We start from the raw sequence: 19,258 nt of genomic DNA, 5'->3' as shown, positions 1-19,258 counted from the left end.
CCGCAGTGAGACATGACTGCATACATGCACTGCACATTTTACTAAAGAGAACAAAGGCAGCCTTCACCAGGCTGGGGCCACAAAGCTATTAAACAAACTTCACCGAGTAAAACCACACATGATACATAATAACCATCTGTTCTAATTTACTATTGTTTTTTTTGTAGATGGAGATATAGATTTTCTTCTGGATAATTTTCACCAAGAACACCAAGGGATTACCTCTTTATCACCAAAAGCCACCAATGTAGATGCCCGGTCACCAACATGTTTGAGTAAGTGGAAGGATGGGTGGATTATGCATTTAGTGGAGGGTTATGTGTATATCTTCTCCATCCCTCAACTTTATCCTTTTTTTAACCTCCTGCTATACCTCTTTTATTTTTTTCATTTGCTCTAGGGTTCATTCTATATTGAGGTGCAACTTTGTGGCTCCTGCACCTATTCAGTCTTTTGACACTTAATGATCTTCTATCGTGGGACACTGTTGCCAATGTTCCCCTGAGCATTATTTAGTCTCTCCCCATCATGGCTGTATTATTTTGTTTGTCCTTTTTAATATTTTAATTACTCCCTAGAATTATTAAAGTTTGGCTTCCCTTCCCTGTTACTCTAGTCGTCCTATTTAGGACCCCCTCCTATTGAGGGTCCTTAACCCCCTATATGTGTTTATAATGGCATTGTTTCTTGTTTCACATGCCAAACAATCTATTATTAAATTTGGTATTGATAATAAATTGGGTCTCCTTGAATAGCACCATCTTTAATTGTTAAAAAGAAACAAACCACAAAACATCACATCGTGCAGAACACTACAGAAAGGGTATTATTCTATGCTAAAAAGGAGAGAACTAGCATCTCTTTTATTAATCTTTCTCTAATATTGAAAGTCTCTCTCTCTCCCTCTATATATATATATATATATATATATATTATTTTTTTTTGTTTATTTTTTTAAACAAATTCAAAATACACTAAAAGTTCCATAACAACCCATTTTGCATGTGTTATGGTGTACACCCTATGTCAGGATCTGCAGTGTGTAGAGTCTTAATTCTTTAAAGATTTGATTGTTAGAACATCATCACTGCTCCTTAGAGGATAACTCGCACCTCAAAACTATTTTTTATTTAGTCTCTCTGATCTTCCCTGTTCTGTGCAGAAAGTGAAGCAAGGAAGATCATAGAAACTAACTGAGGTTTTCAAACCCTATCTGACCCAAGGTGACTGTATATGGCATACGAATCCTGCCAAATACTGAAAGTAGGGATTACCTTTTCTCGTTTTTTTACATATTTTTTCACGTCTCACTTTTTGGATTAGATCCTTTAGCTCCATGAACCTCACTTTTTCTCATTACAATCCTGCCATTTGGGCTAAAATGGGTATAGAGTTTTAAACACATTATTAGATAAAAGTAGGATTCACCTCCCTTGAAGTAGGACTCCGAGCTATATCCTGTGAACAAGCAATGGAACTAAACCCTCATTATATTTGTTCAGATAACTCTTAGTTCTGTTTGTTCGATGTGGATAAATAATGTAACCAGTACAGCCACACATATGGTTATGGGGTCTTATTGCAGGTCTTTTATGTTTTTCCACCCGCTCTACGTCCCATTAAACTATGTTATATCATTAGCAAAAGAAAACTTGGCAAAAATTATTTAAATGGTGAATTATTTGCAGTGTGCACAATTTAGAAATGTGGACAAGAACAATTGATTTTTATATATTCTTAGACTCGGCTTTTGTATAATAAATTGTGTAGCTCGGTTTTTAATTCACTCTAAATACGTGCTTACAGAATAATATGATTATATGCTTGTTACACCACTAGGTGGCATCAACACACAAGCAAAGGGATGAAATGTTTTTTAATGCGTGAGGGTTTAATGCAGGATGCATAAAAGAAAATCTATCTCCCCCCACCCCGAAAAAAAAGATTTTCAATGTCTCGTTCTAATCTTGATGAGCATTGGTTAAAAGGAAATTAACAGATGGTTGTGATAATGCTTTTGAGTGGATAGTGACAAGCATGGTTGCTGGATTGCTTTGCAGGTGTCAAATATTAATCAAGGGATATCACCCATTAGACTTCAGTGACTTTATGCAATGGGGAATCAAGATGCATCTTTAGAATTAATTCAACATTAATGTAAATGTGCTTCTGTCCTAACTAAGCATACCGGTTTGACATATTTATTTTTTCATTTTCTCATGTAAATTACATTGTCCAAATAAATAATTGACATCGTTTTCCGAACAGATATTATTTCATTATATTATCCTTCACTGACAAATCAGTACTAATCAGTGATATCCAATGAACTACTATACCGATCTGACTCCTAGCAGTATTATTGGTTGACTTTTCTGTCAATCATTACCTCCTCTGCTGTGATTGGATAACCATTCTCCAATCACATCTGGCAGCCAGCTATTTAAAACCTCTGTTTTCAGAGGCTCCTTTCCCCCTGAAGAGCCGCCTTACTGGCGAAACGTGCGTCTAGCATTCTCTGTATACAGTTGTAATATACCTTTTCTTTTCCTTTATATACATTTGTGTACAACTTATATATATTTTTTTGTTTTGTGTTGTCAGACTCAACATTTGGTTGATCACCTATTTTGTTTTCCACTATCTATGGATGCTATATTAGCAACTAGCATCCGTATACAATGATTATTCAACTCTCAGTTGATTTATGATTCCTCCAGGGGACATCTCTACATATCCTTTTTTATTATTTTCTATCAAATGGTTTTATACCAATTTTCTTACCATACCTGGACAATAAACCATTCTCTCCTCTCTTCTATATAAGTATATAGATATATTTTTTCACATCTTTTTCTTTCCAGGTTATAACGTTGAATGGCACCAAATCCGTCCCACCCAACTTGCTGTGGCTCAAAAACTCCTGTCCCATGTCTGTTCTATCGCTGACTCCAGCACCCACAACCTTGATTTGGGCTCTTTTGAGAAAGTGGATTTCCTTATCTGTGTTCCTCCGTCTGAGGTTACGTACCAGCAAACCCTGTCTTATCTCTGGAGCTCAGGTATGGCATTCCATGACGGATTTCTAAAAATAAAATGTACTAAACAAAACTAATGCTTGCAGAACTGTAAGTGTGTTTTGCATTCCTCATCAGTAAAGGTTCAAATGGCCTAAATCTTACTGAAAGAAAATACTTTTTTTTACTATTGCTGTTGCGTTTTAGAGAATAATGGTTCTAGAATGCTAGAATTGAATGAATTAACAGTATTCCATTGCTTAAAATCCCTAAAAAATCATAATTTACTTTACCTGCCAAATCACAAGCAAATGTTTATATTAAAGAGTGCTTACATCCACATTGTGATCCCATGATACATTGCTGAAAATCACCCAATGCATCGTGGGTAGGTGTGCAGTAAACCCACTCGCCATATAAAAGTAAGGATGAAATTTGATCCATATATCCAGTTTGTAAATTGACTGGCACTGTGTATTGGGACTTTTCCTAGTAAATTTTGCCATCTGTAGCCGCTTGTTTATTTAAAGATGAGTTTATCACTTTAATCTCACAACTTTGTCATTGGGGATATGATCTGAAGACTGTGATGAAGCCACATTGTTCACATCAGGGATGCCGCCTGTTCAAGCAATGCAGTGCTTTTAGTGTCATTCTAAAATAGAATGAATTAAAAAAGGTGATGTCTTCATAAAACAGCATCATTAAAAAGCCATTAATTTCAAATTCTTCTCATTGCGTAGTACACAGGCTCATTGGATATGTTTATGCTATATAACTAACAATCATGATAAAAGTACCAATATTTATAATTTAAACACAAACTCGATGATCTGAATATTCATTATATCTGCTTGACGTAAACCACTCTCCCTGCCAGAGGGGCCCTTTTTTATTTAATACAGGAAACACTCTAAACACATTTATATTATTTCAGTAATTATCTTAACATGGTGGGATGCACTTTTTACACTCTCCCAAGCCATGGAATGCTAAGGGACAGGGTAGAGGAGTAGGGTTTCTACGCTCCACTAATTGTTCATTTAAACCTTTGCCCCCTTGTCCTTTCTCATTTTCCTCATTTGAAGTCCACTCCATCCGTTTTTAATCCTCTCTGAGCTCACATTGCCAATATCTACCACCCCCTGGATCTCCTCTACTCTTCCTTCATCATTTGGCTGCTTGGATTCCTTACTCTCTCCTCTGACAGTCCTGCCCTCATTTTTGGTGACTTCAGCATGTTTATTAACCAACTCAATAGCATCTAGATTTGTATTTATCACCTCCACCTTTGGCAGGGCGGATTAACATAGGGGCTGATGGAGCTGCAGCTCCAGGCCCAGGCCCAGGCCCATGGAATAGGCCCATTGATTTAAAAAAAAAAAAATAATAATCATTTTTAAAAAAAATAAAAACATTTTTACACACTACTCTTAGGGATTCCACCTGACTTTTATTGTATTGGCCAGTATTTGAGGCTGCCTGGCTGGTGCCAATATTGCAGTCAAATGCTGGTATTTTTCTCAGTATAAACAGATTACGATGCAATACCAGCACTGGCCAGTAGGGGTCGCTGTGTGTGTGTAAGTTCCAGCATATCCCTCCCTGCCTATCTCTACTCACTTATCTGTAGGGGAGCATCTACAGAGAGTCCAGACAGCAACTCCCACCCTGCAGAGACCGCCTACAGCTCAGGGAAGTGAGGGATGGGGGGAAAGGCTGCAAGGAGACATGGGGACACTGAGACACTAAGGGACATTGGGAGACATTATGACAGACACTTGGGGACACAGAGACACATGGGGACACAGTGCCCCTATATCTCCCAGTGCCCCCTAGTCTTCCAGTGCCTCACTGTCCCCATGTCTCCTAGTGTCCCCATGTCTCCAAGTGCCCCAAGTGTCTCAATGTCCCCATGTCTCCAAGCCAGTGTCACTAGTGTCTGTGGCCCTGGTGTCTCAGTGTCCCCATGTCTCCCAGTGCCCCCATGTCTTAATGTCCCTATGTCCCCAAGCGTGTCCCCTGTGTTCCCATGTCTTCAAATGTCCCCTATTTTCCCAGTGCCCCATATCTCCTAGTGTCCCTGGTGTCTCCGTGTCCCCAGGTCTCCCCGTGTTCCTAGTGTCATGGGGACCCTGGGAGACATGGGGACATAGACACATGGGGATACTGGAGGACACAGGGAGACATGGGGCATAGGGACACTGTGATACATAGGGACACTGGGAGACCTGGGGACACGACACTATAGGACACTGGGAGACTAGGGGACACTGGGAGACATGGGACACTGAGACACTGAGACATAGGAACACTGAGATCTGGAGTAATCAAACTGAGTCATGGGGACACTGAGTCATGGGGACACTGAGTCATGAGGTCACTGGGAGACATGGGGGCACTTGGAGACATGGGGACTCTGGGAGCAATCCATCTATACAGCAGAATGAAACCAAGTAGTTTTTTGGTGATTCTACAGCATTTTCTCTTATGTTACTCCTTGTGATTTACATCATGTGATGTCACCCATACATAATTAATTATGCAAATTAGTAAGACTGGTATGTTTTTCCAAGAAAGGTGGCAACCCTAACTACTTTTCACATACTCTTGCTTAAGTATGGAAACTTAAGAGGGATGTATGGGAACAAAACTTGTGTGGACTAACTGACAATGAATATAGTTAAGGTAATGCTGACTTTGCTCTCTCACACTGTGGCATGTTCCCTTTCTTCTACACTCACTACATACAGCTTTTCTCTGTCCCAGATTATATACCAGGAGCGTCTGCCTGCTAGTAAGAAGGTAAGGAGACAAGTGGACCAGCAAGTGCAAGGGGACAATCCTTAGCGAGCGTTGAGCGAGCACATCATTAGACACATTTATGCCAAGCTCAGGGTGCTGTCTGCATAGTATGCCCTTAGTTGGCCAACTGCATGATTGGCAGGCAGCCTGACATGCATTCATGCCAGGCTGGCCTTCCAATTCTTTGGGCAGACATGTCCTCTTTTTGGGCATGTTCTCCCCTTGTGGCAGGTTTCGTGATTTGTGGCACACCCTTTTACCATGCCCATTGACTTCCTGCTTGACTGGACACTGCTGTTAGGGGTTATGGATTTACTTGAAAGATGAAAACATAAATTAGAGAGAGATTAGCGTAGGGTATGTATTTTCTTATAGCTGCTGTTTTCTTTCTCTCCAGCACATCTCCATCAGATACATGACTCTTGGGAGTGTTTTAGTGTTTTTGGTCGATAAGATTCTGTAATTAGGCCCGTCATAATTGTCAGCACCAGGCCCACTGGGCTGTTAATCTGGCCCTGACTTTTGGCCTTACTCAATGGATGAACTCCCCTACACTCATAGCTTGCTATATTCTTGACCTTTCCCAGCCTCTCTAACTTCTCTAAAATACATTTCTCTCTGTCTGACCACCATCCTCTCACCTAAACTGTCAATATATCCCTTAGTTAACATTAACCCCTTAAGGACACGTGACATGTCATGATTCCCTTTTATTCCAGAAGTTTGGTCCTTAAGGGGTTAAATCTGGCTTATCTCAGGCTATCAGACATCTGAGCTCACTTGAACTACTTCACTTATCCTCCTCTCTCCAGTCTCCATTTTCTCCCCCTCTCAGCTCTCTCTGTCCTGTGTACCACTTTAGACATGACCGCACTTTTTAAAGCACACTCTAAGCGCCAGCTGCCTCTTGAGCCCTGGCTGGCACAGCGACCTTTGTCTCCCGCTGTCTCCAAAAATGTTCCCGTACTGCAGAGTGTTGTTGGAGAACCTCTCACACCACATGTGGCTTCCTATATTACAAATCCATGCTACAAGCCTTTACTTCTGGCCTCTCCATTGAAAAGGAAGAGCATTTTACCTCTCTCATCTCCACTTACTCTCATGATCCTAAATGCCTTCTTCATACATTTAACTCCCTTCTCTGCTCGACTGCAACCCCAACATTAATGAACCACATGGCTAGTGATTTTGTATGTTACTTTACTGGCAAGATTAACTTACTCCAGAATGCTTAATGAAGCAGTTTTTGTATATAGATCATACCTCTGAAGTTTCACTTCTCAATTTGACTAACATAGCTTGCATGAAAAAAAAATGGTTTAATTTTCAATTACATGTTAACTTACTTTAGAAGTTTTTACCTCTTGCTCCATAAAGTGAACTTTAATCACACACAGGAGGCTCCTTCAAGGTGTAGCAAGCTAACAACAGAGCAGGAGATGTGAAATACTAAATTAAACAGAATTTGCCTTAAAGGAAGTGTAAACATTGGATCTCACTTTACAGGAAGTGTTTAGGAAGACTGTGCAAGTCACATGTGGAGAGTTATGACTAGGGTTGCTAAACTTACTAAATGGCAGAGAATTGAGCAGTGAGACTACAGGGGCATGATCTATACACCAGAACTGCTTCATAAAGCTAAAGTTGTTTTGCTGACTATAATGTCCCAAGAAACACTATAACAGAGAACCCTGCAACCGCGGTAGTTCCGCCAGTGCACTATAGTGTCAGGATTAAAAACAGGTATTCCTGACACTATATTCCTGAAGTGGCTGTTTAGGTCCCCCAAACCCCCTCCGATTACAGTTAAAAGGTGATTTTATTCACCTTTTCTCCCATGCCACGCTGGTCACACTGCAGTGGCCCTGCCTGGCCCCTCCTCCATGGCTGAGATATTTGAATGTATGCACTCCGAACTGTGCTGCACTGTACTAGGAAGCACCTCTATTAGGCAGCAATGTAAACACTGCCAGTTTTTGGAAAAAGACTTAAGGGACATGCTATAGACACTAGAAACACTACATTAAGCTGTAGTGTACACTAAACTAAAGTGTCCGTTTAAGGGACATTTATTTTCTCTCCTAATGACAGGTTAGTTTTCTAGCATACAAAGTCTCAATTACTCCACTCCTCAATACATTATCTCTTCACTCAACAAATACACCCCTCTCATTCCCTTCACTCTGCAAGTGACCTTCACCGTCACCTGACAAATCCTGACAACTCTCACCTGCAGAATTTTTCAAGGGCTGCCCTGTTCCTTTGGCATTTGCTACCCCTTGCCACCCAACTCCACAGCCTCCAGTCCTTGTTAGGGAATCCTACCATCTTCCTGGAGGGCACACATTACAATTTCCCAACTCAGTTACCTCTCTCTCCTCCCACACGCCACTATTGCCAGCTTATTCGGACACAGGCATCTTATCCATCAGTCCTCCCTCCATCCTGACATGATGTTATTCCTCTTGTGGGTCTACACCTTTTCCTCTTAGCTTGTAAGTGTGTGTGATCAGGGTATTTTTCACCTCTTGTGTCTGTTAGATTCTGTAGGTCCTTTACTTGTTTTCAATTATCTCTATTCTATAATTGTAAAGCACATCGGTATATGTTGGCGATATATAAATAATAATAAAAATCATATAAATAGTAATCACTCAATGGGGAATTATAGTGACTTAAAAACTGAATTCTAAAATTTAATTTAGAATAGCTGATTTATAATGAATTATAGTCGCAGCTTTATTATTATTATTATTATTTTATTATTTTTTTAGCGATTAAACCCTTTAATTACTATAGGATTTGACTTTGAATGTTTGTAAACTATTTACTTACTTTGCTGAAAAGCATAGTTCATGCTGGATATTAATTGCCTTTTAATTTGCCGTATTCACAGGTGTTCTTTTAGAAGTTGGATTAGAAAAAGATCACCTTACAAAGGAATGTATGGAACAGTATATCATGAAACTAGACTCTGGAGCGCCGGGTAAATTCAAAACCTTCCTTCAAAGAGCCATACAGAACCCACACACCTTGTTTGTGCTAGTTAATGATCACGCACACTGGGATATGAGCAGGTATTTTTTTTTGTAATAAAGTACACTTCTAGAAGAAAAAAAAAGTACTTCTGTTTAAATCCACTTCCATCCACAAAGGTCACCAAGCCGGCTACATGGTTTAGTATTTGTTAGGAGGGGGAACAAATCAACATTTATGGTCAGGGGACGGCTGGCTACATGTGGCTGGGTGGCAATTAAAAACAAATTGCTCAATAATATTTAGTATTATTTAGTATTATGCTGATGCAGCAGCTCATAAACCTCTATACTAGTGTCCTGGAGGGCAAGTGCCCCTCCCTTCCTTCCCCCCTCCCGGTTGCCCTACCTTGGTTGTGGTTATATCGTTTGAAAAGTTCAACAAAAAAAGTTATTTTCTGCATTGATTAGAATAGAACAAACAGCCTCCCTCGTCTCCAACCCAAAATTAAAAGTGGGAAAGATTAATCTCTGGATCATTGATCATTTCCATTGGTGTGTCATTAAAATTCCACCTTTGCAAAATATGTCTGTCCACCACATTTAGAAGTCTTCCTTAGTACAAACAGTGGCCATTTATCGAGAGTGCATTCTAGAGCTTTACTGCCCTCACATTGGGCCCACGTGACCTTTTTATTGTATCTAGTCAATATAACCAGCATCTTGTCATTTGATCAGTCAGTTGTATAGTGTTCACTGCAAAGGGACTACAGCAACATGTTTTGTACATAATGCTGAGTATTGGTTTGGTTTCACTAACTAAATTCTCCCTGTTTAGATTGCATTGACAGCCCCTGCTACTCGCTGTTACAGCTATCTTTTAGTCTCTGACATATTTTTAGTCCAGTTATATCTCCAACAAGAATTGTCAGAATCTGACCACGTTCAATTAATATATGGGTTTTTAATTTACAATTGCCCAATCACCTGAGTTAACCTAATAAAATCACTCTCCGTTTTAAAACCTCATACAATTTGGTGTCATTGGAAGATAAACAGATTGTGTTTTGATACGTTTTTTTCACTGTGCGATTACACACCTGCTATTAACCATGACATTAGACAGCTCTCTGTTTTTTTTTTTTAAAACTAGTCTCTTAATCAGGAGTCATCATGCACGAACAGGAACACGTTAGTCAAGGATAGCGTAGTATATGGCTACAGGAACAGTGGATCATGAGAGTCGGGTCACCAGAAACACAGAATTAAGCAATGGCAGAGCCGGGAGCTAACAGATGTTGAACAATGCAGCATTAAGAAAATAGGACTGTCAACACTTACAAAAACTGCTGCATAGTAAGAGAAACACTGGTACCCGGCAGTTGGATGGGCAGGAGATAGCAGGAGCTGGTACATCATAGTTGCAGTATGAGACATTTGGATAGTCAGGAACCAGCAGAGAACACAACAGAAACCCTGGATTAGTCTATCACATTGTCTATAGATGATCGGAGTCCGTATTGTCAGGGTACCTGAGGTCTCTACCTCCGAAAGAGGTAGAGACTTAGTAGTTTATCCTTCCGGCAGGTCTGCTTCTCCCATCCCTCGCGGCTCTCCTAGTCACTCACACGCCGGCCGCGAGGGATCCGTCCCCTTTTATAACGTCACGCACAGTGCTCGACGTCATGACGTCAGTCCGGACCGACCTGTCACTCAATTGACTGGAAGCCAGTCAGGACTCGTCGGAGGCGGGTCTACTCACTGATCCAGGGTATTTAACGTTGTTTCTCCCATTCACTCATTGCCCTGTCGTGGTTCTAGTCAGCCTAGTCACACAGTGCTCTTGTATTCTCTTGTCTTTTGGTTCTGACCCGGCTTTGTTATCACTTACCTGTCTTTCTGTTATCCTTGACCCGGCTTGTCTCTCGCTTACCTGTCTTCCCGTTCCCTCGACCTCGGCTTGTCCCTGACCATTCTATACATAGTATTACGTTAAGTCCGGCCATTCTAAGGTCCGGTATACGTATCTGCTACTCTTTGTACCCTGCGTGTTGGATCCCTGACCCGATCCTGACACGTATTCAGTCAGGCTGCTAGGCAGTTCATAAAATATATCGTCATATCAAGGAATGGAAAACATGCAAATGGTATGGTAACACCTGGGCACACTTTGGAAAGACAACACTACAGTGACGGTCTTAAATTTATATAGTAATTTTTTACAGATATATAGTGTGGCCCATTCCTGGGCAAACAATATGAGGCTATCTGCCCCAATATTGGACTCCCCCAAATATTGTGAGGCAGGGGTTTGTGATGTAACACATAAACCCCTGTCTCTCAATATTTGGGGGAATCCAATATTGGGGAAGATTGCCTCATATTGTGTGCCCAGGAATCGGCCACACTATATATCTGTGGCACTGGCTCCGGTGAAAGCTGTTAATAAAGCCTGTTTGTTGAGATCTACATTATCAACAAGAAGGTTCTGGTGGTCTGCAGACACAGCCTCAGTGTCAGTGACATATGTGATAGACAACTTGTAAATAGCAAAGTTCCAAACAGTACGAACATAAGCACATTTTCTGCAAGAATATGTTATTGTGTCAAAGAAGGCAAACGTTCAGAATGATTTGATATTTCAATTATTTGTCTAATAAAATAAAACAGAAACACTGATGCACACGGCACTCTAGGAAATATATAACTTGAGAGCCGCTGCTCCTATTTTATATATTTATGCCAAGGCACACACTGACCTTCAGAGCGAGAAAGGAAGAATCAATCATGCGAGAGACACTTCACATCTGCAGCTTACATCTGACCATAGCCAGCTACCTTGAGGCAGTGACACGACTAGGATCATTCTTCGATTTCGGGGAATAACTTGTTGTGCTGTGTGTCTTTTTGTCTGCCTGATATTAAAGGCATTTATTTACTGAATACCTTCTAGACGTTTCATGAGCTGTGCTTTATTATTTGTGTGTGTGTGTGTGTTTATTAATAACTCTTTGTCTTGGTAGTTCCTTTTGCAGTCCTTATCCTCCAAACGAATCTACAATGGGTCTGGTTGATAACCTTTTGAACTGCAGGGAGGTAAAAGATGCCCCCAATATTCTATTTCTCCATGTGACCTCCTTTCCTTATGCTCTGCAAACCCAGAACACCCGCATTAGCCCATATAATGAAATCCACTGGCCATCTTCACACAGCCATGTATGTATTAAACATTCAGAGAACATTTATATTGCTGAAGTTATTACAGAGGGGGACATTTGTATTTGTTTTGTTTTTCTTGTTAATAAATGCTATTTTGTGTTTTCTACCAAGAGTGGTTTTGCTGTTACAATGTATCGATTAAACCGAGGCATTTTAAGATCAAAGAGAGAGTTAGAGATTTTGCTTTACGTCTTACAGATCCTGGTAGAACACAATAGATAAAACAACAGTGATACAATGTAAGGCTAAACAAGTTAACGTATCTGTCGAGCAGCAAGTACCTATCATATAGCAAATAGCAGCATAAGACAGTGCTTGTCTGCTAGAACTGTCTAAAAAGCACGTAAAATATCATCATGGTCAATCAAGTAAAAGAAAAAGTACTCATCATCCAAAACATCCTTAATAGATTTATTGTTGGTGATGTTTTATTCATGTAATCTCTTGCTGTCTGAAAATAATCTATACTCTGAGTTACAGTATGAAAACATTTAGATAGCCCCTTAATGGGGTACTATAGTGAAGTACAGATTGAGGGGTGGTTCCCGTAGACACAATGGATCCCTAAAAATATGTATTCAATATGTGACAAATACACTTGGTACCAGAGCAGGATTAAATGTAAGGTGATTTTAGGTGGCTGTCTAGACTCCAGAGGTTAGAAAGGGACTCTGAAACCATGAATTTGCTTGGCCCTATTTACCATCCCAATGTGATGAATGAAGGGGGCTCCAAATCAGTAATTTACTAAATTAATCCTTCTATGCTTAGTCCATTTTTTTTTTCCCCCCTAAGTAACCAAGTAATTCATTCTATTCTATTTAGAAAAAAGATACAGATGGGATATTGTGCATGCGCGGTAAATCGTCTCACTGCACCAATCAACATCTCCTTATAGAGATGCATTGAATTAATGCATCTCTATGGGGGGCATTCAGCATCTCAATGCAGTGCATGGAGACACTGTCCCAGAAAGCACTTCTAGTGGCCGTCTGAGTGAGTGCCATTGTAGGTGTCCCCAGGCAGCAATGTACACAATGCCTTTTCTCTGAAAAGACAGTGCTTACATTAAAAAGCCTGCACGGGCATTTTATACATACCAGAAGAACTTGTTGTGGTTCTGGTAAAAACAGTGTCTCTGTAGATTTCTAACCTAAATATCCCTCTTTAGGGAGTTGTTGTGACTGCAACCTTCTGGGGTCATTCATACCTCATTTGGATTAACGTTAAACTGTATTACTACCTTGCGGTACAGTCATACACAGCACAAAATTATAAAACAGCAAGGCTATTTTTCTGGAGGGAATTCTTTTTGCCATTTTTGGAGGCTTTTAATAATTAAAACCACAAGACAAATTAACGAACACATCGTCTAGAAAATATTTAGTAAAATTGCTTATGTGCCTCTTCTAAACAATATAAGACAGAGAAAGTGCAATTAAATTTTACTTTGGATGTTTTTTTTTTATGATCTGACGTTCCATTCAAAAATTGTCTTCTTTAATATTATTGACGGGGAACAAAAAGCAACAAAACCTTTTGAAGAATCAGAAGAAGAAAAAGTCACTGAAGTGTATGAATTCCACAAGAACAATACAATAAGGTTTTGTTCCTCTGATCAATGTTTCAGGGCCTTCAAAGAAATGCAATATCTGTGAGCTAATTGTACATGTAAATGGATAATTTTGCCACAACCATAAATTGATGAATAAATGAAAGCACAATTTCAGATGTCAAAACTACATCAAACATTGGATGCCCATTATTCTTTAAATGTGTCTTTGTTTCAGGGAGTGGAATTGTATCATGAAAACAGGAAATACTTTGGACTGACAGAGCTAATTGAAGCAACAGTATCAGGGCACAGCCTGCCCTTGTTACGCCATGACAGCTCCTTTGAAGCTATTGTCATAGCGCTAGGAAAAAGGTAATCACGATAAAAAGAAAATGTCATGTTTCTTTTTATGTCTATAGTTTATTTGTTCCAGTAAATTGTCCTGTTGAATAGCAAGCAGATCTACATGTAAAATCAACGTGCCTTTGTCTATATAGAACCATGTAATAAATGCCGCCATTTTCAATATTGAATTCTGATATGTTCCCAAGATGTTTCCCGGTTCTTATATTAATATCAACCAAGAAAGATTCAATTTATGTTTATGTAATTTATTTGACAAATTTGTTTCAACTTTCTGATGAAATGTTGAAGTAATTTTAACGTGGTAGTAAAACATTTTTACTTCTGGAAAGGTATTGGCAAATCTTCTAAAATGATGGCTCTTTGAGACAATTGGTGCTCTGTAAAATTAATATCAGTCTCTAAAATGGAATGGTTTAGTGGCCTTTACAGCATAGAAAACACAGGAAGAATTGCAGGTTTCCTTTAAGTCTCAGGCCTGGTGTGTGTAACAGTTTAAAGAAGGCATGAGTGAGAAGTGAGCTATATATTGTCCTATTTATAGTTTAATCCCCCCTCTCATAATATTGTAAAGCGATGCGGAATCTGTTGGCGCTATATAATTGGCAATAATAATATATCATGTATCTAGTTGTACCTGAGTAGGCTTATGGGTTCAATGTAAATCCCAAGTCAGTTTCAAGTTTTAGGACAAATTAATAGTCGAATTGGAAAATAACTTGGTCATCTATGCTTTCTTTACAAAGCCATTCCTTGTTGGTTTTCACAATTCAGTTCGGTGATTATTTACTAAACTGGACATTGTGAAATACCTACAGGAGAACCGCTGGTTTTAGGCAAGTATAGGCAAGATGATCTGAAAAAAACAGCTGCTTTTAAGATTTTTTTCCATTTGACTATTTTGGTTAAAAAAAAAATGACCTTGTCAATTATCCACAATTCCCAATATACCAAATAAATCTGCATGTGTAACTTGTCTGTTGGCTCAATTTAAAGCTGGCCTTGGCTTAATCTAGTTAAATAGCAAGAGCGACTAATTAACATTCTAAAGCGTCATCCCATTCCCTGCATTTGTACAACAAGCAATGCACAATGAAAAAAAATCATGCACTAAAAGGGAAATATGTTATTATGCAGAAACAAACCGATAACATCTCTACAAATTGTCTGTAGTTATTAAAGTAATTCTCTTTAAAAGAACACTTACACCTTTCCGTTTACTGTACCTGATTGTATGATTTCATGTTGCGTGTAACATTGGATCATGTTGATATCATTGTTTAGATGCCAAAATATCCACATTGGACACAATATTCTATAACTTGCCTATATCCCAGCTTGTCCATTTTGACCTTAAATGTGAAATTCCGAATTCCTGGTCAATTTACCATTTCAATTAGTACAATAAACTCTTATTATACTAAGTGATGAGATAGATATTGCCCATTCCTCCAAACCCCCATGTCTACATTTATACTTGTGTCTTTGAAGAAAGCAAATTGGTTAATTTTCGCTCCCAGCTGTAGATAGTTGAAAGCATGTAAATCAATTTTAGATGATGAACTCTTCATAAACATATATTGACTGCCACTGCTAATATTTAAAATGTAATGAAGACATTTATTCTTTAGTAACCATTTAACCAAAAGCACCGCACTGTACTGTCCTAGTTGACATTATATTCTTATTTCAAATTTTCGCAGCATACTAGAAAAATGAATTAAAGAAATGCACAAAGCACCACAACCACTACTGCGCGGTGTTGTGGTTAAGTTCTAGGCAGCTGTCCATGATAACCTAACTGTTATAGCTTAATAATTCTGGGAAATTCTGATCTTCATTTTGGAGGCCCAGGCTCCATACCACTTCCCTATTGAGCCCTCCAAGTATTTGAATGGGATGATCACGTATGTCCTGATCACAGGTTCATGCCAGTCTCCTAAGCTTAAAGAAGCTATGCTGTGAGCAGGCCCATAGTATTACTGTCAATTCTTTGATGGCTCAACGGGGATTTTAGAATTCCCTGTATGATGTCATTGGAAAGATGGACAGATTTAATAAGATGTAGTTATGTGCAATGTCCTTTTAATTAAAAACTGTATGTGTGACTCTGTCTCTATCATGCGAGCTATGGCACTATCCACATATATTTTCTATTGTATATTATCAACTGCCTCATTAGTTGACTCTTCTGTTCTCATGCCCAGCACATTGAATTTAATGCATGCAGGTGCAGTATTTAAAGTCATATCCTCCATTCTGTGGTATAGCAATATCTAGAGGTCTCCCTGCTCACTAGACAACCAGATATTTTGACGTTGCGTTGTCCAGACATAAAATAGACCTTACTTGCACACCATGGGTGGAAAGTTTATTACTTTTAGGTGACTTGTTGAGATGTATTGTACACTGAACAGACATGATATATATTTATTTTCTGTTAGATATATATTTTTCTGTTACCATTTTAAATAATCTAATTGTGGTATCATTATTGTTTGTGTTAATTCAGATTTCCAAAGCTTCACAGCGCAGTCATTAGGACGTTTCTCCTCATTCAGCATTATTCAGCTGGTATGATGGCAGTATGTGGTCTATCTCAGATGAAGAATCATACATCTGTTGAAACTCTGGAAATTGTACAGAACCTTCTGAACTCTCCAAAGCAGTGTTCAAGTGGGCATGGGATTATGGTTCTGCTACGGATCCCATTTATTCCTCTGGCCACATTGGCCTATGAACGCTTGTGTCATGTGAGGGAGCGACTTGGTCTGCAATGCCGCTTCGAAATTATATTGGGAACATCCAGCTCTGCAATAACCATTGGGAAGCATTTTGTGGATCAGCTAAAGGTATTGGAATTTTTGTATACTTGATAAATTTACAACCCCAGTCTAAACGTCTTTGGACGAGAAATGTGTCTGTCCATCTGTCCGTCCTAGCAATTTAGAATGTTTGTGTATGCATACATATATTCATCTGTCATATATTAGTCGCCTGTATAACTATTAATTCATCTAGTTTTGACATATCTCACAATTGATTGACAGGTCTGGCAGAAAATTGAGGATGGAGACTGGCAACCAAATACTTATCTGGACCTGGAAGGGTTGCCCTGTATTCTCATATTGAGTGGAATGGACCCTCTTGGAGAATCTCTGCCAAGGTAACCCTGAATTGGCAACTAATACTGGAGTCAAATGGCAATGACATTAATGTCAGGGATAAAGAAGGCAGAATTGAGTTGGTGGGTTATAATTCTTGCAATACACAAAATATCCCATGTAGTTACTGTGCAGACCTGCTGCGAGCTTTGGATGTAAAATGTTTTTCTTGCCTATTTTTGAGAGGTCACCAGGAGACCTGAGATGTTATTGTTATTTTTGCCACAATGAGAGAGGTACCTGGGACATTCAAGCCCATCTAAGTTTTCTAAATTCTTTTAGCTAAGTTTCTACTAGTAGCGGGTCCTTAGATGTTGTTCTTAGTTCTCTAAAACAACAAAGCTAAAGGTTAAGGGAAAACAGACTACCCTATTCCATTCAAAATACAGGTTTTTATTAACCATAGATTGGAGGGAATGGACACAAGATAAGAAGACTTATTATACCAGAACAAATTAGGGTATGGTGCCAATACAACCTGTTCGGACAACTGATCTCCTATTGGGCTCTTGGAGGACTCAGATAGGAGAGGGGTAAGAGCACCCAGTTGTAATGTGAACATGCACAAGACAGGATAACTTATGCTGAATCTAGACTCCCCTAGAAATGTACTCCTTTAATCATGTCTCAGAGTAGTCGGTACTCAGCACAGCTAAATTAAATCAATAACATCATGTGTAGTTAGTCAGCTCACTTCTCCAGTAACCAGTTCTACTCTATGTTTAAAAAATTCAAAATTTCATAGCAATGAGAATAAAATGACTCACCTAGCACACGATGAGGGTGAACGCACAATATTCCATATGGTCAATGTATTCAGAGTAATTATCCACTTAATGAAAAGATAATTTTGTGCTTCACGCCTTTAGATGAACATGTAAATTTCCACAAGATCAAAGTTATATGTGCTAAAAGATTTAAAAAAATAAAAAAATAAAATATGAATACTGCCATAGTTATTCTAATTTTGTTTTGGTGTATTTAAAGGCGTGTACTTCATTTTCTAAATGTGTTAAACATTATATAGGCTACATTTTACCTTTGGATACTTAATTGTTTCTGTATATTGTAGATCATTAAGGTACTGTGACCTCCGATTACTACAGTTCTGCACATGGGAAAGGACTACTATCGAACAGGAGCTAGGATTAGCCTCCTGCTTTATTGATACGACAGTATCAGTGGACAAAGGAGTAGGCAGAGATGTCCTCGACAGTGACCCAGAGAAGCTAAGCAGTACGGACAATGAAGACGAGGAAATGGCAATTGATGGTATGAAGATTTCTTAACCATTTTCGTTGGTCATATATTTCCATCATTTTTTTTTACATTTTTTTTTTGAAGGGGATTAGCAAACACTTGTGGGTGGTGACAATTTATAACGTTGTTTAAGGAGTAAGTAATAGGTTAAGATCTCCAGCGTAATATACACCAGAGTAATCTCTTTCAAACTCTAGGCCAAATAACCTCTAATGTTTCTATTACATTTATTCAGTGGTGATGCGGTTGAAATGGGTTAAAGGGAAATTCCAACAATTGTTAGAAGACCAGTAAAGTCACCTAGACAACTTCATATGAATGAAGTGGTATGGGATCAGTGTTCCTGTAATGTTAGCATTGTATACACTGCAGTGTTTACATTGCAGGATTAAACACACCTCTAGTGGCTTCTGCTCCACTAAACGTAAGTAAACAAGTAAAACTTGGTCATGTGACACGGCCGGTCATTGGAAATTCAATGATGTCCTATGAGTTGCAATAGATGCGCAGAGCGCTCAAAACCATGCATATCAGGTCCCCGGTTCTCCTCTTTGAGGACTGTTGGATTGGACCATAGATGGAGGAGGCAATGCCTCCTTGGTGATGTTGCGGAAAGTGGAGAGAGGCTCCTCTGGCAATAGAAAATGGTGAAGAAAACCATTATTTGATTTATTATATGGCGGACAGAGGGAGGGGGTATGGCACTAGGGTCAGGGACCCAATAACATTAGGAATACGGTTTGTATTTGCCATTGTGTTCCTTTATGTGTAGGTTAAGTAACAGTTAGTCAATGCTGCTTAATTAATTATAAAACATTTCTAAACAACATAGAAAGTGTTATTTAATAAAGTGGGATAGAAATTCTAAGTGAATTCTAAATGTTAAACCAAAGTAGCTAA

The 19,258-nt window shown here is 39.0% G+C and overlaps 1 protein-coding gene across 1 annotated transcript in view; it reads left to right on the top strand.

Annotated features, from left to right (window-relative positions):
• The window catches only part of GREB1 (growth regulating estrogen receptor binding 1), a 161,566-nt gene that overhangs the window by 99,382 nt on the left and 42,926 nt on the right, over positions 1-19,258 (top strand). The window contains exons 13-20 of the mRNA XM_063442160.1: positions 168-275; positions 2,865-3,062; positions 8,719-8,899; positions 11,821-12,013; positions 13,807-13,943; positions 16,447-16,786; positions 16,985-17,100; positions 18,171-18,370. Coding sequence (XP_063298230.1) covers positions 168-275; positions 2,865-3,062; positions 8,719-8,899; positions 11,821-12,013; positions 13,807-13,943; positions 16,447-16,786; positions 16,985-17,100; positions 18,171-18,370 — 1,473 coding nt within the window. The remainder of the gene's footprint in view (positions 1-167; positions 276-2,864; positions 3,063-8,718; positions 8,900-11,820; positions 12,014-13,806; positions 13,944-16,446; positions 16,787-16,984; positions 17,101-18,170; positions 18,371-19,258) is intronic.

This window comes from Pelobates fuscus, chromosome 2 (assembly GCF_036172605.1).
Source record: "Pelobates fuscus isolate aPelFus1 chromosome 2, aPelFus1.pri, whole genome shotgun sequence".
In the NCBI taxonomy this organism is placed as follows: domain Eukaryota; kingdom Metazoa; phylum Chordata; class Amphibia; order Anura; family Pelobatidae; genus Pelobates; species Pelobates fuscus.
The sequence above is the reverse complement of the archived record's forward strand: the minus strand, read 5'-3'. Positions and strand labels throughout refer to the sequence as shown.